The 23,625-nt window shown below is 41.8% G+C and overlaps 3 protein-coding genes across 3 annotated transcripts; all 3 read left to right on the top strand.

Annotated features, from left to right (window-relative positions):
• The first annotated feature begins 6,782 nt into the window (after positions 1-6,782).
• LOC135331913 (eukaryotic translation initiation factor 3 subunit E-B-like) lies at positions 6,783-10,284 on the top strand. The gene is made up of 14 exons (XM_064527202.1): positions 6,783-6,966; positions 7,020-7,079; positions 7,156-7,213; positions 7,503-7,617; positions 7,666-7,708; positions 7,769-7,873; positions 8,006-8,131; positions 8,912-9,036; positions 9,124-9,241; positions 9,295-9,396; positions 9,454-9,563; positions 9,627-9,729; positions 9,905-10,048; positions 10,110-10,284. Exons 1-14 carry the CDS (start codon positions 6,877-6,879, stop codon positions 10,146-10,148), a joined length of 1,338 nt encoding a protein of 445 aa, XP_064383272.1. The 5' UTR covers positions 6,783-6,876; the 3' UTR covers positions 10,149-10,284.
• Positions 10,285-10,289: 5 nt separating this feature from the next.
• LOC135331867 (uncharacterized) lies at positions 10,290-19,720 on the top strand. Its single transcript, XM_064527140.1, has 19 exons — positions 10,290-10,455; positions 10,687-10,881; positions 11,121-11,190; positions 11,375-11,512; positions 11,846-12,158; positions 12,229-12,356; positions 12,590-12,718; positions 12,967-13,112; positions 13,333-13,618; positions 13,795-14,562; positions 14,758-14,967; positions 15,112-15,378; positions 15,570-16,115; positions 16,220-17,825; positions 17,939-18,125; positions 18,252-18,359; positions 18,698-18,992; positions 19,161-19,254; positions 19,382-19,720. The coding sequence occupies exons 1-19, from the start codon at positions 10,420-10,422 to the stop codon at positions 19,545-19,547; spliced, it is 5,688 nt and encodes a 1,895-aa protein (XP_064383210.1). The 5' UTR covers positions 10,290-10,419; the 3' UTR covers positions 19,548-19,720.
• A 375-nt stretch (positions 19,721-20,095) lies between these two features.
• On the top strand, positions 20,096-23,622 carry LOC135331960 (PITH domain-containing protein 1-like). The gene is made up of 6 exons (XM_064527283.1): positions 20,096-20,284; positions 21,092-21,200; positions 21,260-21,303; positions 22,385-22,567; positions 23,250-23,358; positions 23,415-23,622. The coding sequence occupies exons 1-6, from the start codon at positions 20,214-20,216 to the stop codon at positions 23,514-23,516; spliced, it is 618 nt and encodes a 205-aa protein (XP_064383353.1). The 5' UTR covers positions 20,096-20,213; the 3' UTR covers positions 23,517-23,622.
• Positions 23,623-23,625: the final 3 nt, after the last annotated feature.

The following is a 23,625-nucleotide window of genomic DNA, read 5'->3' as shown; positions in this document are numbered from 1 at the left end:
AATTATACACTATAGATCTATAATTTATACACCTTAAGGTGACATATTTTCGCGTGTATTAATTTCTGCTATTTCTGCTAATCGCAAAAATTAGTACTCGCAAATAATTGGCCGCCCTCTTGTTTAATGTATCCAGATCGACATTTCGCAAAAAATTATACCGCAAAATGTACAAAACTGTAAAAACGCAAACAAATCTACCTGTGAAAATATGTCACCTTAAGGTATAGCTAAATTCATCAGCTAATTTACTGAGTAGTTGCAAGGCATCAGCTGCGTGTAAAGTTTGTACCTTAATTTCAACACAGTTAGGGGATTGAAAGTAGCTAGATCAAACTGACCTTTGAATGTTGTTCCCATTTTCAACTAGAGCATATCAATTACTAAAAATCAGACGCTCAAACAATAATAACTTTTGTGCATCACAATGAAGGCCTGCACCTGTCCTACGGCTACACCAATTTTGAGTGAAAAAGACCTAGCTGCAATATAGTACAGCTACTGAAAGAGGTTTTACAATAATCCGAAATGTCGGCCGTTTACCTCAATTGCCAGACGGTCATTTTTCTGCTACCAGAGCGATATACATTGGCATCTGTGTAGCACCTACATAGAGCCTAGCCCTTCTACTTTCTTTAGAATATTTAGCCGTAGAGAATCTCCCCACTTGGAAAAACTAGGAGGATATTCACTACCAGGGTTTACTTCAATTTGCTCAAGCGGGTGAAAAGGGGTGGTTTCCAAATATTAAGGGGATGATTTAGCACTGGACATTTGCATCCGAGCACCAACGGCCGTAGCGAAGCAGAGGTATTGGTATAGCTAGGGGTCCCTCCAGTTGGGTTACCTTGCACGATAGTGTTTTCCTGAAATTTGAGGACTTGTGGTCAAAAGTGTTGACTCAGAAGGTATTTTATGCATAGTCAGCACTATAAATTTTTACTATTCAGTTTTTTCCGTGTTTATCTCTAGACATATAGATCTACTGCTAGTCTATCAATTCTAGTAGATAAGAAACATCATTATTAATCTCCTAGCACTGCAGTCTATTATAGGTGCTACATCAAGAGCCAAAGAAAGCACAACAAACTCTGGCTTGTTACTTGAACTATACATTATATGACTATGCATGCTATTCACTTTCTATTAATAGTATGGCTAAGAGTGCAATATGGGATTAATAGCACGAGTAACAAGCAATGGCAAGGATACTAATTGCACGAGGCGTAGCCGAGTGCTATTAACCTTGCCAGTGCTTGTTATTAGTCCCTTATTGCACGAATAGCCATACTATTGATTGTTAATTGTTTGTGATGCAGTTTTAAGGACACTTTTAGCTGCAGTTTCAGTAAAAAATTAGCCGCGGCCGTTATTCAACGTATGGTCGTCAAGGCAGTAATTGCATGTCGTTAATGATGAAATGCAATTACTGCCTTGACGACGTGCAATTACTGATACGCGATTAATCACTGTACGAATCACAGTGAATAATAGGACAAACATGCGATTATTAGCGATATCAGATGAAATTTTAACTTACTGATTTCAGTTCAACCCAAAAATTCTACGACTCTTACCCTACTAAATGTTTCAAGAAGTAAGCATATCGCATAAAATTTAATTTAACTACTTGTGTTATTGCAACATTTAATGCTATCAACTCAATGCAGCACTGACGAACACCATCAATGAACATTTTTGCGTATTTTTTGTGTGGATAGTATTAGACTGAAGATTATCAAGGTGTAGAAAGGTTCAGAAAGGAGTCACGCTCATGTCTTGCAAGTTCTAACTCTGTAATGAATGATTTGATTTTTTCCTCCAGCTACTAACCACATGGTCATACGCCTTTCTTTTTGTAACTTTGCCTGTTTTTTTACAATTTTTATGATGAAATTATTTTGCCCATGCGCATACAAAGTATACCAGGCCGCCTTTCTCTTCGCGGCCTGGAATCAAGGTTAATCTTAACCTTGTCATTGGTAGGGGTACCATGCACAAAACAGTTCTTTAAACAAAGCCTCTGACATCGTCCTTTTTTTGTTACGTATTGCTCAGACTTTTCTTCTCCAATCTGCCAATCATTACTCAAAAGGAGCCATGAATTAATAAGTCACAAATTGCCCTAATAGCTTCATAAAAATTAATTTTCGTCTTTGACTTAATTCATACACTGGTCCCCTTCCTAATAGTAATCTTCACAGTTGGTGGACTTAGTACGTGCTTCATAAAATTGATCAATAGTTAAGCCAATACTCCTACAGTGTTCACCAGCATACTCAGCAACTGCAGCCATTGTTCTGTAACAGTGCAAGTGAATAGAAGCATAGATAGAAAATAGAAGAGAATGTTTTACTCTTTGCCCTAGATAATTTAACCCTGAATCTGAGTGTACAACAACATTATCTCCCCCAACACGCTTTAAAACGACCATTAACTCATTGGTAGCTAGTACAAAAATAGCACCAGATTCGTAATCAGCACTACAAGATATGCCTATCTACTTCACATCATTGACAGGGCTTTAGAAATAGGATAGAAAACCATGTAAGCATGCAGTGTAGGGGGGCTAGCTATACACCACTGGACAGTTAGGAGAACGCTAAATCTCTATATAGATACTGGTACAGTGCAAAGGTCACAAAAGATTTGGTCCCCCCAGAATTTTGTCCGGGGAGACCAAATATTCGAAATATTTGGTCCCCCGGACAAATTATTTCAGTCAATACCGTGAAATATTCAGTCCTCCACTGAAATATATGGTCCTCACTGTAAAAAGAGTTACTTGAACAGTTCAAGAAGAAGAAATGCATGGCAAAATAGAATAGAAGTTAGTAGACGTAACACTAACAGTAAGAGTAAGCTAATCGTTTTTTTGCTATTTATTTACAGCGAATCTTCAAGATTCGCTGTAAATAAATAGCAAAAAAACGCACACCATAGTGCAAGTATTGGGTGCACTCTTCCCCCTTCCCCCTTCTCCCCCTCGAACATCTTTGGCGTCCTGAAAGTACAGACCGGTCAGGACATACAAAGACAGTACGTGGCCACATTTAGCGCTTGTCTTCCTCATTTTATACTGCATGGGAATGGTAGATCTAGCCATTCGCATGCCTTTGGCTTTGTTACAGAGTTCATTTCAGTAAAATCTCTCTGCTAGTCAGAGCCATATCCGGCGTTGTATAAATGACAATACTCCAGATGTTGTGGCAGCTCTGAAGTGCTTTCCTTGACCTTGTCAGTGCAACTATTTGGGGCGAACGAAGCGAGTCCCTACCTAGTCTTACAACGTTGCAATTCTGTCCGTATGTATGTATGTATGTATGTATGTCATGGACCAGCACGATAATTTGATTTTGAAAATCATGATCCTTTACTAACTTTTACATGAATTGCTGCGCATGGGCACAACTATAGCTAGCTAGCTACGTGTAGCTCAGATCAACAACAAGACACAGAGACTCTTGAGGCGACAGGCACACCTGCAGCGGGTCACGGCAGCTCAGATGGGGACCTTCTCAACCTGAGGTCACATAGGCACGCCTGCAGGAGGCTTACTTGCTACAAACATGTGTTTCATCAAGGATAGGTTACAGCATGGTCTTGATAATAAACCTGGATATAATTATATAGGACAACACAGAGACCAGACACTACAGCAGGTCAAATCCTGTGCATCAAACTACTCGGTTATTTGTTGTTTTATAGCTGTGCGCCCAGTTTTTTTGGCATAATGAGTTGGAATCATAGATCTATAACCTAGATACACAATTTGCGCACGCTCGTCCCCCACAATGTTGTACATTCTCCTAGCAGGGTTTCATACAGGATTTTTAGCCAAAGGGGGAAATGACGACGGTGGTACGCCATTAAAAATTTGGGAGTCCAGGGGGCAGCCCCGGAGAAAATTTGGCAGGATGATTGTCTAAGGTGCAATTTGGAGGTTTTTAAACTAGTTCTTAACTGTTCTTACTGCATTGTACACCTTCAACTCACCTGAAAAATTTTTTTGGAGCAAAGCAGAAAAGGTATACTCAAATTGACATCTAAAGTCTAAGTTTGACCTTCATAAAGTTTGTCATACTGTACTGAAATTCAAAGTTTTATATACCATTGATTCCTTGTTAAAAAGCGCTTTTATCTATAATTATGCTGTAGAGCTGGTAAGCTCCAAAAGTTAGCATTTTGTCCCAGGCATGTCCACCACATAAAGCATAAATGAAGCCATAATTGACCTCATAACTTCCGGGGTCGAACTCAACGCAAATAGACTTTAGTGTGTGTATGAGCCTATGGTCCCACTATGTACATGCTCTGCTTATGTTGTAAGGTTTAAATTTCAAAGGGTATCATCAGAGGTATCATAATAATAATTGCATTTTGTATATGTAATCTCCTGTCTGAACTTTTGAACTGTACCATGTGCTAGATTGGATATACATGCATATGTATGCACTCCTGATATCCCCCCCTCTGTATGAAACCCTGCCTAGTATAAATAGGTCTGCTGTACAACGAGTTAATACTGAGCTATAGGCTATCTGTTTTGGGTTTTACATTGACGGATAGACTTGATCTGTATGAAGATGTCCATAATAACTTTGAACAGACCGCTGCAATCGCTATCTGTCAATGGACTGGGGGACCAAATATTACAGGCGATAGCTGAAATATTCGGTCCCCCCGGACCAAGTATTATGGCTTTCCTGAAATAATTATTTGGTCCGGGAAGACCAAATATTTCGTCACTTAACCCTTTAAACGCCACAGGCCACGATCGTGGCCCGCAATAAGTGACTTTTTCTAATTCTGCGATACTTAGGAAGTAGCTCGAACTATGCACATCCCTGTATAGAGGAAGAGCTGTAGAATCACGTGTAATTTAGTCTAGAATTTTCCAAGCCACGTTGCTATGTTAAAATTTCATTAGCATCTTACCGCACGAAGTTTATAGCTATGGCTAGGTTGTTTACTTGTGCCGATGTGCTTGAACAGCTTGAGGACAGCAATGGCGATGTCTCCTCTGGTGATAACAGTGCCTATGAAGGAGAGGGGATAGTAGGATACCTCCCAAAGGCTACCAGCTTTATGCCAGACGCTGATGAACTGTCTGGGACTGAGGACATGCATGACATGGACCTAGACGCTAGCGCTATGGACCAGGACGGTGAAAGACCAGGAGAGGGCTCACTGTGTGACTCTGGTAAGTAGTATAGTATAGCTAGAATATCAGTAGTGTAAGTATAGTATAGCTAAAATAGAATTAGCAGTAATAAACAGTCTTTATGTGAGCTTGTAAATTTCATAGATCGTTTACCGATATAGTAATACATGTACGTATTGTACTTCAAATTGATATATCTTAGCACTGTTACATTCATATGATGTGAAAATCAAGCTTAGTCAAGCCTTTATACCATATGATAGGCTGATCCATAAAAAAAAATTTTTGGATTTTATCTCACCGCTTGGCCGAGCATTTAAAATGATAAAAACGGGTGAGCGTAATAACCGTGGTTGTTATGGCAACACATGTTGCACCATTTTATTCCTTGTTGTATGGGCATTCTATTGGTATATGGTTGCTAGGCATTTTATTGCTCTGGAAACCCGATAGAGAATTTACAGACATTTCACTTCACTGTTAATTAAGAATCCGACGGTTAAAGGGTTAATGCACATTGTCATTGTAGATACAGAGGCGGATCTAGGATTCTTGAAAGGGGGGTTCCAGGGCTCTGAGCGGATCAAGGACTGATATTTTACCTAAAAAAAAGGTCGTCACTCTATCCGAAACAGTGAGCATGCGGATTAACACACTGAATTTTTTCCTAAAAAAAAGGTCATCACTTTTCATAAGCAGCCTGCATGCACACTACGCTGGAGAGTTTTTAGCCTTCATAGTCACTGAAACTGCACAGACAAAGCTTCGCAGGACTAACAAGGACTAAAGGTAAGTGAGAAGTGCATGTGAAAGCTAGTAAGAAAGCAACAACTTGGTAACTAGTTGCTTAAGCCTCCCACTCACTTCTTTCTCAAGGGGGTTCAATTGAACCCAAAGAACCCCCTCTGGATCCGCCACTGAGATAGATGTACTGTTAATTGCAAATGTTGAGGGGGTGATTTATAGGTGCAAGTACTATTTACTTACTCCGACCAGGGTGACGGAACATTTTAAGCGGGTGGAAAATCACCCACTGAAATAAACCCTGACTACGGCTAAGAAAGTTCAAGGACTAGGCCTAGGTGCTCGGTCAGACAATTGAGTCAAGTCATGAGGTACTTCAACGGCCGACATTCCGGATTATCTGTCAAACCACTTACAGTAGCTGTATCTCTGTTGCAGCTGGGTACGCGAAAATTTGGTGCAGCTGTATGACAGGAGGCTTTCATTGTGATGTACAAAATATGTTGAAAAGTCTGCATTGCATTGTTTTGTGAGCTGTCTGATTTTTAGATACATCCGAATATTGATATTAAAGCTACTCTACTCAACTCACTCAGACTCTGTCTTTGTTGATGACTTCACTTGAGCAGAGACACTGGACACTTGGAAAGATCAGAGACATTGGACTGTGGACACCATAAATTAATACCATGTTACCAAAAAGAAGTACCCGCGATGCAGTCTTTACTACGCGTACACAAGGCTAGACCTCGAGGAGGCGACCTAGCGTTCAATTAGAGACAGATCGGCCTGGGATCGAGGCTAGACTCGCTGGCAGTTCGTACCGTTATAAAAACGAAAACTCGGCCTGGGATCGAGGCTATACTTCTTCTTCAAAACGAAAACTCGGCCTGGGATCGAGGCTATACACGTGTAGCTATAATTATCTCGACTGTGTAGCGCGCTAGAAGAACCAAGCTACTGTTAGAATGGCTGAGTACGACCTCACCACCAAGATTGCTAGCTATCTGGACCGCCACCTTGTGTTTCCTCTGCTGGAGTTTCTTGCTGAGAGAAAGGTTGGTGTCTGATCTACGATTTACTGGACTGCTTGGGTTAATAATGATATTAGATCTACAATGAGTCAGATGTGCTTGAGACTAAGATCCAGCTGTTAACGCAAACCAATATGGTAAGAGCCCTTATTCAATCAGTGTTCAATTGAAGGTACGTGTATGTGTATGAGTGTGTGGGTTGTATGGCCACAGGTGGACTATGCTGTAGATGTGTACAAGCAGCTTCACCCCGACAGTCCTGACCCAGAAGGTGAGTTCGAGTAAGGGCTTCCTCATACTCAGAAACTCATACTCAGAAATTCAGCGTGTCCTAAGCATTCGCAATACATAGTACAGTAGACCATCTGCACTGTATACAAATCTTTGAAGCCACTGAGTATTTATAATTAAATACAACCTCTCACCATTTCCCAAGAGGCGGTCGTACTTGACATTTATGGTACATGGTGCCCAGTACCTTATCAGTTAACTTCCCCAAACTTATCAGTGTTTAAATAGACTTCCTGTAGCTTCCTGCTATACTGCACTTTTCCTCTCAGATTTAGTCGAAAGGAGAGGGTTAGTTGTGAGTAAGCTGCATGAATTTGATCAGGCTCTTGGGCCAATCCTCGACATCCTTACCGACTCAGAGGAACTCGAAAGTTCAAGTGGAAAGTGAGTACATGTAGTCACTTGTAATACCTTGTATTCGACACATTGTAGGGAGGATCAGAATTTGCTAGAATATTTGATTCAAAATCATCAGGTACGTAGAGGTACACATGAGATGCAGCCCTAGGCCTAATGGTTTCTTGTCGTTTTGTAGTTTGAGGTGAAGATGGTGGATGTAATTCACGATTGTGCCAAGTTCAAGTTTGAGTGTGGAACATATGCTGATGCAGCAGAGTATCTATACTTTTACAGACTATTGGTAAGAATCCAATTGGAGTTGTAAACCAATCGTCTGATTGAGAGTTGTTTCGGGGTCCTTAACGTGTCTTAGCCCTTGACGTCTTGTGGAGTCGTGTGTTTGGCACCGTATCATTTTCATTATTGTATATAGGCACCTGCTGACCACCAGAATCTAATGAGTGCTGAGTGGGGAAAGCTGTCGTGTTCCATTCTAGTGCAAGACTGGGACAGTGCTTTGGAAGAGCTCGCTAAACTGAGGAGGGAAATTGATGAGACAGTGAGTCAGTATTGAACCATCTCCCTGTGCTGTGGGAGGGGGTTAAGGTTACGGTCAACCGTTTGCTCATTAATTATTCATGAGCTAGATCTAGTGATCTTTTCCAGCTAGAATGAGCTGGAAGTCCAGCTGAAACACAGTAGTCATTTCATGGCTCGAATAGACATTCTTAGGTACAGTCTACTGTAGCTTCACTATATGCAGGGCGGGTCGAAGAGATATTTGAAAAAAGGCTACTAAAAGCTCACAAGAGGCTGTTTTCCTTGGCTCTGGCCGCAATTTTAAGTGGAGTTAGTCTACATATTATTATTTTGTGAGAGTTTGTTGGCCTGGAAAGAAAAAAACGCTTCGACCCGCCCTCCAGAATGGTAAGAAGCATCATATAAGACCAAGAACACAGAGCTAGAAGTGTTTTTGGATTTTTAAAATGACTACTAGTTTTGTGTTGTTTCGATGATCGCTCAGAGCTTCCACTGAAAGATGTTTTGAAGATTGATACTTGTCATACAGATTGATACAACGATATATTTATCATGTATGTGCTTCAAACTTCTCTCATGGCATTTATAGTTTCATAAAAATCATTATAAGAAAATCATGAATTTCATGAGCAAACTGTTTACCGTAACCTTAAGACAGGAGAGTAGGCCCGGGCCCCTAAGTTTGCTTTGTCCCCTACCCCCATGGCTGTAACTCCTAGCTCTTCCCCTCTTGGAAATAGAGTGTGTAATTCCATTTACTGATTGCCAAGAAAGTTGCCCATTATTCTACGTTACACAGCCAAATGTTCCTCACCTGACGAGACTTCAGCAGAGAACCTGGCTAATTCACTGGAGTCTGTTCGTCTACTTCAACCATCCCAAGGGACAAGAAGAGATTATCAACTTATTCTTATTCACCCAAGAGTGAGTGAATGCTCTAAAATACTCTTATATAAGCCTAGGAATATCCTTGTTTTTTGTACCTTATACACAAACTTCTTTCTCCTCCAGTTACCTAAATGCTATTCAGACGTGTTGTCCTCATATCTTCCGTTACCTGACAGCTTCGGTCATCACCAGCAAGAAGAGACAGACCCTGCTCAAAGACCTCGTTAGAATCATCAAACATGTAAGCCATGTACACTATCTTTCTTTCATGCACTTAACGTTCCTTCTGTACAGGAATCTTACGCTTATCGAGATCCGATCACTGAGTTTGTGGAATGCCTCTATGTCAAGTTTGATTTTGACCTAGCTCAGCAAAAGTTGGCAGAATGTGAAAAAGTAATTTTGAATTCATGTTTTAAAAAAATTAATGATTATGCTGCTTATTATACTTAGGTACTGGAGAATGACTTCTTCCTAGTTGCATGCAAAGGAGCCTTCATTGAGAATGCTCGTCTCTCTATCTTTGAGACCTTCTGTAGGATCCATCACTGTATCAGCATAAGGTAGCGCGCATGCATTGTAGTGTTTACTTGATCCTGCATGATGTTCAATGTTGCCTCTTGTAGCATGCTAGCCACCAAGCTGAACATGAGCAGTGATGATGCTGAGAAGTGGATTGTGAACCTCATCAGGAATGCAAAGTTGGATGCAAAGATTGACGCATTGGAGGTCTGTTTCGATTCTCTCTACACTGTAGAAATATGTCCTCTTCTAGTATGATTATATATGTATCTGAAGTGGTATGAATACAAAACTGTTGTCTTGGGGGCTAGACAATTCCTCTCACTGAAGTAACCTAGCTGGTCGTGACCCTATTAGCTAATGTCTAATTTTATTCCCTCAGGGTCATGTCATCATGAACACACAGACGACGTCACTCTATCAAAGAGTGATTGACAAAACTAAGAGTCTGGCTTTCCAGAGCCAGTTTGTTTCTCAGAACATTGACAAGAAAAAAGCAGCCATATCTGCCGTGCTGGCTGGAGGGGTAAGATTTATGCCATTACATATGTAGGAAAACACAAGTGACGTTATTTTCGTTTGTGCAGGCACCCCCTCAAGCTGTACAGCGTTGGGCACCAAGTTGAACACAAGTCATGTAGAGTGTTAATATATAGCTGAACGATCATGCATAATCATGACTTATCAGGATTTATCAGGACTGTGTTTTGTAGGGACTTTCCCTAAATTTGTCACTGTTGCGCATGTTTTCTTTATTGCTTACTTGGCAAAACCGAAAAGCTTAGTGTTGTGTTTTATGCAAATGTTGATCAAGTAAGCAAAGCGCAAGTTTAATTGAAACAAGAAGAATTTTACTGGTCGCTGTAAACAAGTGGCCTTTGTTTGGTACAGTATTATATGCCACCTAAAAAGAAGAAACCGCCCCTCAAAGAGGTAGCTTTCAACATCAAAATGCTGACATAGCGTTTATAATAATTATTAAATTGGGATTGCCTTTCTCTGTACTGTATAGATCTACTGTGTGTATAAGTACGTTTCACTCAACATTTTTATGATCTTGTTGTTGTGGACCATTAGACCTAAGCCCGTTATGTTGTGTGTGTGTGAAATTAAACAAAATATTTATTTTGTGTACACACTGTGTGTATACACGTACATGTACAGGACGAGGAGGACGGTGTGATGGATATTTTCGGATACATCGATTTAATCCAAGACTGCTTATCGAAAGCAGAGACCAGTGAATCACTTTGTCTGGACGGTATCTCTAAAGCAGATATAGCGCTTCGTCAGACAAAGGAAGATCCTGACATACAGTGCATTGTGCTCATGAAGAGAGCTGAACTTCTTTATATCGCTGTGCGTATGCTCTGTGTGTTTGTGTGTGGGGGGGGGGGGGGGGGCTGTGTGTGCCTGGTGATTACCATGTCAGATTACAAGTCACATCGTATTGCCTCTAGATTGGGTAAATTGGTTGTCAGTTACAATACACAGTTACCGTTTTATTGTCCATTCTACTGATGATTAAGAGTATTGATTTGTGTCTATTTGCATGTTAAAAGTTCATGCGTAGGTTGAAAGTGTGATTGTGTCTTCAGGTTAAGAATGAATACGACACTGACGATCTAGACGATCCATTAGATGGCTGTATCGAGGACTGTGAACAAGGTTGGTATGCATCTGTTACATGACATATACTTGTACTAGTTAAGAAATGTAGACGCTCAATATTCATTACAATGCTTTTGGAGGGTAGTTTCTGGTTTCATTTTCAACTTAGTATTGTTGTGGTTGTGACCCTTGTTTCATTTAGTGTGTACCTCAGATAATATTTGAGTATGTCAACTTGCAGTGCTTTCCAAGGTGTCCTCATCAAATGGAAGTGGAAAGTCTCTACACGTACAGGCCAGTGCTCTTCACGAAGATGCTGCCGCTCTCAAGAAGGCCCTGCGTAAAGAAGCCAGAGCTAAGAAGAAGACCTTTGTAGAGAGTAAGAGCAGTAACACATTAATTGTGTGTGTGTGTGTGTGTGTGTGTGTGTGTGTGTGTGTGTGTGTGTGTGTACTAGTATGACTTCGTGGAATTGCTTAGGAAACGACCTCATTTGAATGATTTTTGTGTAATCTCTCCCCTTGTGTCTAGTAAGCTTGATTGGCTTGGGATTGGGTTGAGGCTATTATCAAGTCTGTAATTATAATTATGTACATGTTATGTATCATGCTATCTTTTGGTACACAGACTCCTGGTTTTGGTGTACAGTTATAGAGTTCTGGCAGTATTCATGTACTCCTGGTTCTGGTTATAGTGTCTTTCCTTTACACAGATGTGGCCTACTCTGTCTTCCAGCGTTACGACCCAACTAAAGCCCTGTTCAAGCATGTCTCTAAAATAAACTCTTACCTCCTGCAAGATATTGTGGACTGTTACAAGAAATCAAAGAACATTTGCCGTACTTGTTACTATAAACAGAATAAGATAGAACAGTTATCTGTCCCTAACAGATTCTGTAAGCATTGTAAGAAGGTTGCAGCCCCATTGCTGCTGATACCGGCCAGTAAGATGTGTGATAACTTGGCAGGCTCCTCTACAGTCGCCATTCCTCCTCCTCCAAAGATGCTCATGGCAAAGATTAACAGGTGAATATCCCAATTTTTCAAGCCATGGTGATGATAGCAAGTTGGAAATGTGTGTTTTCCTCTCCCCTAGACACAAGTCATTTCAGATGTGTAAGAACAAAGACCACACAATCTGCTGTGATAAGTCAGCTGGTGGTGAGACCTGGTTTGGTCACAGCATCGAGGAGCTCGTCATCTGGACAATGGAGAGACACTATGGTCAGTACACTCGAAGGCTACTGGCAATTCTTAGCAAGTTGAAAAGCCTGTACTTACATATAACCGGCTTTGTTCTAACAGCTTAAATAACTATTTCAATGCTAGTAAAGCTTCGTTCAACTCTGTTAAACTGAACTGTCTGCCTAGAATTGTGATACCCTTTAAGATCACATGTCTAGTGCTTGGATTGTAGATTTTCTCTGTCTGTACCGAGCTATTCTAATTGTCTCCAGGTTGTAAATTCTCGGAATTTATTCGCTCTCATCATGAAGAGTCAGAATCGCCCAATCACAGGCTGTTTGGTGAAGCCAACGGGCCAGCTAACAGCACTCACCATTTGGACGAGTTTTACGACGATAGTGGTAAGGATTTATTCTCTCAATAACATTGCCCACTCTGTTCTGGCATCACTGCACCTACATGTACACACTCACACTCACAAGCATGCACACACACACACACACACACACACACACACACACACACACACACACACACAAGCACGCACATACACAAGCACGCACACGCACACACACACACACACACAAGCACGCACACACACAAGCACGCACACACACACACACACACACACACACACACACTCGCACAGATGACAACGAATACGATTATTATCCTGAGGATTGTGTGTTCAAGAGTGTGGCGGCCATTCCTCAAGCTCTCTTACTGAATGTCATAGAACTGTACAGTAGGTCCAAGGACTACTGCAAATGGTGCTACTACAAAGATAATAAAAAGGTGCTTTTTTGACTTCCTGTGTGTTTACTTAACCACTTTTGCATTCATTAGCAGTAAAATTCACCAGTGATTAAGTGTATATTACTGGTGTGTACATGAGCAGGGTCATACAATTTAGATTCAATGTTGTGTTTACATGTCCCACTACGCACGCACACACACACACACACACACACACACACACACACACACACACACACACACACACACACATACACAGAGCATTGTCAAGTTTGACAAGAGCTCCAATGGGATGGTGTGCTCGTACTGTCACAGAGTGTGGGACCAAGTGGTGGTCATCCCGGCCAGCAGCCTCTGTTGGAACTTTGGCAGTTTTGAGTACCTCCCCATAGCCCCTTGGCCCGAGGGGAAACCCATCAAGGACTCATTTGAGTATTGTCAGAAGAAGGATCACTTCAGGTGTTTCCGTGTGTATATAGAGAACGAGTTCTGGTACCCCCACTCTGTGGAGGAGATGATAGTCTGGACCGTGGAGAGGGAGAGAGGTGATTTAATCAAATTCGCATTCTTTTGAACAAACATTGATTTAAATGCTTAACATGCACTCTACCTTAAGGTGTATGATACTGTAGCTAAACAAAGTAGAGACTATAAATTTGAATGGTCATAATCAATGAATTTTTGCTATTCGTATGTGTGTAAATGGATATTTTCTGTACAGGTTGCTCGTTTCCAGCTTTTATCGAGAGTGTGAGTCGCATTCCTGACAACCTCTTGCCTTCAACTCGCACCAGTCCAAATCGAGGTGGCACTGCTGCCACGCCCACTAATCCTTCGAAATTTACCCCCAGTGCTTCCACTCCTAATACACGTCTGACCTTTAAACCACACCCTCAGCTCGCTGTGTCCACTTCTCCAAGTAAACTCACCATGGCTCAGAAAGTGGCTGCTAACATAACCACCCCTGTGTTCAACACTGCACAGGCAACTAGTACAAGTTTAGTGTCGAGGCCCAGGCGTGAATTTCAGTATGGAAGTAATACGACTCAGACTCAGTCAGGCGGTGTGATGATCTCCACTATATCACAGGCAGTAGCTCCTCGGCCAGCTGCTGTGCTCCAAAATGGCAATGCTGTTAATACTCCAGCTGCTAGTAGGTACATGTACCCTCCTACTGCGCCAGTACAAGGACTGGCTAGTAGTGCTAATAATATGAGGAACTACATATCGTCTATACCAGAATTCAAGCCGTCGGGAATTGTTCAAATGAGTACGATTGGGATAGCAATCACAACGAGCCCCGGAGGGATGCGTCAAAATGCTGTAATAACCACCAACGCTATGAATAAAACTGGTTTCCAGTTACCAGCTACGAACTTTAATGTGCCCCCTAACTACCGAATGGGGAGCGCAACCTATGAGGTGCAGGTCTCGCAGACCCCTCTACCTTCCGTCATTAGCCCCACCTCGACAAGGACCCAGCAACAAGGTTAGTGCATTTGTGTATTAGGTAAAGTGTGAGGTTGTTAGCATGGTGGACCAAAGGCAATGTGACTTGTTATGCATGTACATGTATGTAGGTGTTTTTGGTAGCTACCCCTGAGCCAATAATTATCATGTTACGGTGTATTTGTACACAAATTATACTTGTGTACATTCCATTACTTTTACCGTCTCTGCTCAGCTTTGTATAAATTCTTGGAGGTGAATTTCAAGGATGTTCCTGACATCCCTGTGCCTCTCCTCAAAGCAATCTCAAACTGCTTTCAATCCAGGAAGGAGGTGTGTAGACTATGTTTCTACGAGGAGCGTGTGCTGAGTGGCCGCGTTCATAGCTCCAATATTTGCAGCAATGGAGGCCATCCCTGGAACAAGCCAATACTAGTCATACCAGGTGGGTCTATGTGTCTTTTGGCATTGGTTTGCTGTATTAGGGCTTCATGGATTGTATTGTCACTGTTGTATATTAGTGGCCCTTGACGTGTCTCAGCAGATTCTTGTACCCAATGAAATATCATACATTCTGCGTTCCGAATAGGTTGTACACTGTGTGACAATGAGCCATGTTTTGAGCGAGGGGAGTCGGTGCCCCTACCCCCTTTACCACCCGTGGCCACAATCAAGAAGTGTCCGCAGAAGAACCATCATAAATGCTACACTAAATCCCTCAAATCTAACGAAATGTTTGCCCACTCTGTGGAGGCGCTGGTTGTGTGGATCGTGGAGAGCGAGGAGGAGTGCTCATTCGAAGAATTTGTGGCAGAGAAACTGAGTGTAATGTCCGCAGACAAACATAACTCTAGAGGTAAGTGTAATCTAGCTTTGTAATGAGTGGTACATGTACATGTTCATCAGATCTTTGTCTGGCTTTCTGTAGTGGCCTCAACATTATGTGTACTTCGCATGTGATTGCTAAAGTATGCATTTTCTCTCTACTGTACTGGTATTCCTATGCGTAATCCAAGCTCCTCATTAATATACGGTTTCCCTCTGCAGGATCTTCCCGCACACCTCCTCCGAATACTGGCAGCTCTGTCAGTCCAGCCTCTACTGTATCCCCTAAACCAGCTACCCCTATCCACAGAATCACCCCTCCCCCTCAAACTACCAACCAATCAACCAATCGTCTCTTCCATCCTAGAGAAGTCGAGTTCGTTACCATAAGAGATGTTCCTTCAGAGCTGCTCTCAAGCGTCGCCGAGTGTTTCAAAAGCTGCACTTTCGTTTGTCGTTTGTGTTTCTTTGACTCTGGCTGTAAGAACCTCATTCAAAAAGTTGAAGTGAATCGTTCCTTCTCTTGCCCTTATGGACACAACCCTTGGAGAGATATTAAAGTGATCCCAAAGTGTGTGCTATGTGTTAGTCCCTCAGAGTGGATTCCCGTTCCCCCATTGCCCAAACACATGAAGCAGTCTAAGAACTCGTTTGTCATGTGCAAGAAAGATGATCACAGCACGTGCTATGCCATGTCCAAGGGTACTAACCCTTGGTTCCCTCACACCGTAGAGGAGATGGTCATATGGACTGTGGAGAGAGAGACAGGTCAGCTGCATATGTACATGAATGGCACATTATGTATATATAAGTGATGCTGTACAGTAGCATATGCAATACATAAAGTATACAATATGATTATATTTTTGCAGGTAAAGAATACGAAGACGTGTATAAGCAATTTCTGACTGCGCCACCACAAGTCACAACAATTATCCCTGCCCAACTGAAGATCAACCAACCAAGGCCCTTCCTAGTGGGCAGCCAACCACCACTTCCCAAGAATAACCAGCAAATCTCGATGACTACTAACCCACCAAAACTTATCAGCAAGCCAACTATGGCAGCTAGTAAGCAAACACCCCCTCTGCAATTCAAGCCTTCAGGAGTAACAGAGCCGAGAAAACAGCCATCGCTGAGCGTATCTGTTCATCATCCCTCACCCTCCACCTCGTTTCTACCCGGGGATATCCAGTCTCCTACGCTCAGGTCAGATCTAGAAGAAGCCATCAAGTTAGCTCACACCTCTATGGCCACTACTCTCCAGTCTCAGCCAAAGAGCAACCTACAACCCGTGCTTCCAGTGTCTGCTGATGCTAATAGCATGTTTGGAGCTTTCCCTAACATCCTTACCAACATACTCCCACAAACTACTGAAACGAGTGGAAAAACTGGTAGTAGTGACTATCTTGGACTGAGCCTTTATGGTAATGGCGGTGTACCTGAAGATGCTCTGGGAGGATTCTTCCCAGCCTTGTTCAGTGGGCCAGATGGTTCGAATTTCAGCTCTAGTGATCCATACTTGAATTCTGGAAGTTTTACAAGTTTCGGTGAGCACGGCGATATTGGAGATAAGAATCCTCAAGCCAATTGGGGTCTACCAGTACCTACATGTACATCCCAGGCCGCTTTGCAAGGTTGGATGAATGCTCCTACTACAAGTACAGGAGAGTCACATGATACTCAGCAGTTATTACATGACAAGTTGAAAAAAGATAATCGCCAGGCACCCCAGAAACAACCTCCCAAGAACAATGCCTGGAACAATGACCCAGTACGAAATGGGATTAAAGCGTCTCCTGTTAAACGTGAATCGAAAATGAAGTCAAATACACTGAACTCAGTAAAACCTAAGGCTATCATGGCTGAACGAGAATCTATTGAAGCAATAGTGAACAGCACAGATTCTGCTCTACTAGTGCCTCGCATGCCAAACTCCGAACCCTTGATTTTGGAAAAAGCGCTTGAAGCCGAAGGATTTGTGAAAGTTAAGTCAAAGCGACAAAGACGATCTCCTAAGAAAACTGAAGCATTATCAGCCACACGAACTAAACCAAAGGTCACGGGCTTGGATCTCGATAGAATCAGTCCCTCAAGTAGTGAAAATGAAAGCGCTGATAGGTTATCATTAAGTGGCCATGGGTCAAGCAGTCAAAGTGGAAGTTCACACAAGCGAACACCAGACATTAGTGATGGATTCTCCAATAGCTATGAGGAGCATTTATCTAGTGGATTTGAGCCTCAACATAATGGAGCAGCTGCTATGACGAATTTAGCACAAAATACCTCCTCAAGAAAAAGTTCCAACGTTTGTCTTGTTTGCTATGAGAGTTTCGTGAATGCTGAAAAGCTCTTCACTCACTGTCAGAGTGCAACCCATTGCAATGCTGTTTTTATGGCGATTGGGGGCAAACAATTGTTTAGCTACTCTCCACCACATCCAAAATTGCAAGTCAAAGACATGAAGCTGTGTTACAGGTACGTTATTTTTTTGTACTGTAAAATCAGTTGTTTAATCTGTACTATAATTTTAGTGCTACGTGCATAGATTCAGAATGTACCTCTTTTATCGTTTTTGTTTTCACGTACAGGCATGGTTGTCATGGTGCTCCAGAGTGCCGGCTGGCACATGCTCAAAAACAGTTGACATCTTGGAAACAGGAGTGGTCTCTAGTTAGAAAACCTGTCAATCCCACCAAAGGGGTCCACCCAGAGACCCTCCCACCACCTGTGAAACTAACAGAGCTCACCAATGGTCTACGTCTCTCCCCAAATCCTGTAAGTGTCTTTCTTACTTATCGGTATTTGTCATGACCTAATGTTGTGTGTGTCTATAATGGCATGCTTTTGTAGTACACTTGATCTGTCATGAAACTATCATCGAATGCTTCATTTTGTGTGTAGATGGACTCGCAGTATCCTAATGTGATAGTGACCTCGTCCAGAGCAACGTCTGTCACTGTCAAGGCTAGTGAGGGAAGCGTTGAGTGGAGAATAACACTTCAAGGCCAGGTGGGTAACATTTTAGTTCGTGTATAGTGTGCATACATGTAATAAGTACGTGTGCAAAAAAATACATCAAGTTACCCCTGGGGCTAGGATGACCATCATTGCCAATTTAATAGTAGCACAACATTTTCGAGGTGCTGGTTAGCAATCCTCAACGAAAATAAGTCCACGCAATACTTAACCCAACGGAAGACGCAACATCATTTGACGAAAGAGCGCGAAATGAATTTTATTCTTTAGAGGCACTTCCACGAAAATTGAGTGCCTCAAAAATGTCACGCTATACAGTACATACATAATAATTTTTATGTACAATTTCTTTGCTCATTCTCTTATTCCAGAACTGGCAGACATTGTTTGGAGTGTACTGTCACGCCCCTCCCAGTTCCAGCCCCGCTCCCTCTCTCACCGAGCCCACCTTCAAGATAAGCAGCATCTCTAGTGGACCCCACAGTTTTTCTGTGGGTGGTCCCATATGGGAGGCGGAGTCTATTAACTCTGGGATCTTGTTGGGGAGGGTGGTGGTGGGCGTAGTTGCTCAGGTGGTCTCGATGAATCGCGGATCCTCGGAGATCTGTGAACTAAAGCTGAATCTCGGATACGAAGAATTTCTTTATCTGCCCATGTCTGTGAAGGGTAGGTAGATTGTTAGTGACATTAGGGTCGTTATAGGTGCATGTACGTACAATGTGCTGTATGATTGTGTGATATTGTACTTTGACCTGGCTAACTGCGTATCCTGTACCTCTTCTATATTGTTTTACGCATGTACAGCGACTTTTAACTATTGTTCTTGTACAATAGTGGAAGATGTCAGGAATGGTGCTCAGCCTGTACTGCAAGGAAGTCAACCTACTGTGGACATGGTGAACGATAATCAAGTCTTTGGCAATCCTAGGTATGCATGCATGATAACTTGAAAGCATGTATAATTGTTGTGTCTGTGCAATTCATGTTCTAATAATTGCTCTGTGTCTCTTTTTATAACTTATGTTATTATTGTTGGTTCTTATCGTCCGTTACAGCTCGGACAACGCCACGAAAGCTTTCCAGCAAAAGTGGAACTTGTCCAACGGCACAAGCTCATCTGAGGAGTTGGGCATTCTGAACATAGAGGACACCACCTTCCAGCACGTCCCCATCGAGGACTGGGGCTGCTCACTCACTGAGGACACTGCCTTCCTAAAGTAGAGCAAACGTACTAGAAAAATGTAATAGAAAAAGTAATGTAATGAATGTGTAAGTGCAACGTTGAGTTTTCGAATATATTAGTCATACATGAACGGACATAATTATACCCTAGCGCTTATTTGAATGTTTGTTTTTGTACGGATTGAATGAGTTGATGATCATTTTGTGGTAATTATGTTTACGTTTAATGGGTATCGATATAATTGTATAATTATACGATTATACGTTTTGCAAACCATTAAACATATGCGAATTTTGCGAGCGTTGGATCAGATAAATAGCAAAACCTAAACTGGAATTACAGCGCCAGACAGACATTATTATTTTTGCAAGACATTATAAGGCCGAATTTAGTATAATTAGAGTGGCGCTGTAATTATAATACAGTTACGGTAGTCTAATTAGATGGAAAAGGGGTCAATTTTTCTGCTGATTTGGCTCGCGCTCACACATGTAAGGTTTTCAGCTGCACATGTTATATACTAGTCAGACGATCCCTACCAAAACGTAACCTTGATGTGTGCAGACTGGAAACCACGCCCCTTTCCTTAGAAAAGGGGCGTGGTTTACAGTCTAGCTGTGTGCCAAGAGTGCCACCTAGTACTTACCTCTGCCTAGTACCTATTAGGTACATCCCGCCGCATAGTTGATCTTCACACGTACACAATGGCACACCACCACCATTGCCATGGGGAACATGATCATGATCATGCTGAAGACCCTGCTATGCTCTACAGGTGAGTGATGGACTCAATAAAGCTGTTGTGAATTGATTGTTAGACTAGGTATTTAAGCCAGCAATTCACACTGTATGCTATTAAATCACTATGATAGCTAGCCTCGTTATCAGGCCGAGTTGTCTCTAAAATAGCGCTAGGTTGTCAACATAGTGTAGAGACAACTCGGCCTGGGAACGAGGCTATGTGATAGCTAGCTCAGTGAATTGAACTCAGTGAAGAGGTATTTATTAAGCTAAATTACCTTATTACTAGAATGTTTTGCGAGCATCAAACATTTGCATGGTTGATCAATTCGCAACAATAAAATCCGCAAAACCTAAATTATTACTAGTAAATACACATGATCCTTGCCAAAATGCAATAGCAAAGGGTCACATTTTCTGCTGATTTGGCTCATTCGCAAAGGTTTTTCACCAGCAAAATACTAGTAATACGTTAACCTCATCATCTCACCGTGATAGCTACTTGTACAGTGGAACCCCTCTATAACAGACACCTTTGGGGAACAATGTTTTGGCCTTTATTTGTTGAGAGGTTGTTTTGTATAAACTGTTCATTTGGGACCTGGGTGCCTGGCCGTTATATAGCAACTGGCCTTTATTCGGAGGTGGTTGTTAACAGAAGTTTCACTGTATATGTTATGTGTGCGTATATATCAGAATGCTTTGCCTAGACAAAAATTTGTTGCTAAATACACCGTTAACATAGAAACAGTCTCCTATACCTCCATTTAAGCATTACAAAAAAAGCATGTCAAGATAATTTGTTGCTGGACTATTATTGTGTGTCTCATCCCTGCAATAGCCTCTACCAGAAGATTGACACAGAGAAGCTAGAGTGTTTGAACGAGAGTGAGGAGGGGTCTGGTAAAACTGTGTTCAAAGCCTGGGACGACAGACTAGACAAAACTAAAGTAATCATCAGTGCTGTGAGTATTTTGGGCAACGTTCATTTTACTCTATTTTTTTGCAGTTTGTGGAGAGCGATGTTGATGAGGAGCTTCTCATTTATGTGCCGTAAGTTCATGCCTTGTAAGCACCTTGACTGGCTATGAACATAATTATGCCTCGGTGCGCATGCGCAAGCGAGGTATACGTTAGTGTGCTTGTGTATGTGTGTGTATGTGTGTGTGTGTGTGTGTAGACTGTTACAGCTGCTCAAGGATCAATGAAGTGCAAGTAAGAGTTTCTATAGGCTTCTAGTCATGTTTTCTTGGATTCATATTTGTGGATTTGCAAAATAAAGCTTCGTTCTCGAGTTATGCCTAGTTTTGCTTACTTGGAATGCCTTTTCAGAAGAGTCCGTAGCAAAACTTGTTCACCAAGTGTTGCTACTCTACTTAGTAGTTAGCTCTGCACTAGAACGCTAGCTATTGGTAGCTGCAAGAGTGAGAAGAGAGCTGCAAGGCTCTGCTGACTTGCAGCCATTAATTTTAGACTTGAACTTTTGGCATCAATCGCTTATCATCGTCGATCATTACCCACTCTTTGAGTTTCCCTGTGATTCTGGATTTTGCATGCAGTAAAATTAATTACCGGGAATATCCCTAAAAATTGTCTCTCTTCCCAGTATCCCGGCTAAGGGGTCTAATTTCAAGCACAAAACATTTTTGTTTGATTTCTAAATACTGCACATGTAAACATTCCAATTATAGGTTCAAACGGAAGTAATATTGGAAAATCCAATGAGCCATGTCGCAGGACGTGCACAAAACCCACAAAAACCCATAAAATAAACATGATGTCAGCTCTACCAGACGTTTTGTATATAAGATATTGGAAAAAAATCTAATTTCAAGCACAATCTTTGATATTACCAAGTAAATTTAAGTGTTAGAGGTTGGCATGTCTGTGGGTGTATACATGTAAAAGCTAGCAGCTTTATGTTATGTAGCTTTGGGCACCTCCACCGAGGCATCAGCACCCGCGGTGCTTTAATTCATTCTGTTAGCTAGCTCTCATTAATAATTAAATTAGGCAAAAATAATAATTGCATTGGCTACTTTATTATCCTGTACTTTTAAGTACACATTAATTTTGTTGTGCACTACTTGCGCTTGCTGAGGTGAACAATACTTTACGTTTCACTTCCCTCCAGTTTCACGGGCAGTGTCAAGTTGAAAGGAGTAGTTTTAATTGGAGGAGAAGACGAGTATCACCCTAGAGAGTTGAGGCTATTCAAGAACAGACCCCCTCTGGGTTTTGATGATCTACGGGGAGAGCCTGATCAGTCAATACAGCTGTCTAGAGACACTGCAGGCACTCTCGAGTACCCAGTCAAGTAGGTAAAGGCTTTTACAACCCCTCTCTATATAGCTAATTATAGAAATTACTGCATTTTGTTGCTTGGAGTAATAATTATACCGTATGTGCAACATTTTCGAGGCACTTATATTTTGTGGAATGGCCTCTAAAAGCATTTCGTTGCACAATGTTCATGGAATGACTGCGTACTGGAAGCCACGCCTTTAATCTTTGCACATTATAGGAAATATTACTAACAATTTTCGTGGACTTTATTTCGTGTAGGATTGCTAACCCACGAAATCAGTGAAAATTAAGCCCCTCGAAATTTCGCGCTATACGGTAGTCCGTAATACTACCATAATTATTTTAACATAATTATGCAACGTTGCAAGTGCTAATGGCTTAAGATTATAACCTCCTATATATATTGACATCACAAATCTTGCCAAATCGCAAATGTTAGATGCAAATTGGCAAAATTTCTGCTGATTTGGCTCATTCACAAAATGTTGTAGTAATATTTCGGTGCTGAGGCTGGTTGTCCAGACTCTTATATGACATAATTATAAGCTACACCACCTCAAATTAAATTGGCCCCCATGTCGTGTGGCAGTGGCCAATGAACAGTGTTCATCACAAAATATGCCCCTTGCGCACCACTAACAATGACCAGAACCTAACACCTAGTCATAATCTCCCCCCCCCCCCCCACACAGGGTAACCAAGTTCAATGGAGTAACCAGTCTACTGATGTACATTCCTTCTAACCTTGGGGCTGAGACAACCAAAATATACTACATTGGCCTTAGGGGAGAGTTTGCTCAGGTTGGTTTACTACGGTGACCGTGCATACTGTGATGGATAATGATCATTACATGCAGGCCCAGCGACAAGGAATTGTGATAACCTCATATGAAGCTCGACCAAACCCAGCTGATCACAAGACCAGTGACTATAACCCAGTTGGTGGATTTGTTTCTTAGCTATAAATTCTCTTACAGTTGTAAAGCAACAAGTTGTGTGCGTTTAGTAATATTATATAGTCATATAAAGCAGTTATTTCTTGATGGTAACGTTTGTGTACATGTAGTC

Source organism: Halichondria panicea, chromosome 2, assembly GCF_963675165.1.
Source record: "Halichondria panicea chromosome 2, odHalPani1.1, whole genome shotgun sequence".
In the NCBI taxonomy this organism is placed as follows: Eukaryota; Metazoa; Porifera; class Demospongiae; order Suberitida; family Halichondriidae; genus Halichondria; species Halichondria panicea.
The sequence above is the reverse complement of the archived record's forward strand: the minus strand, read 5'-3'. Positions and strand labels throughout refer to the sequence as shown.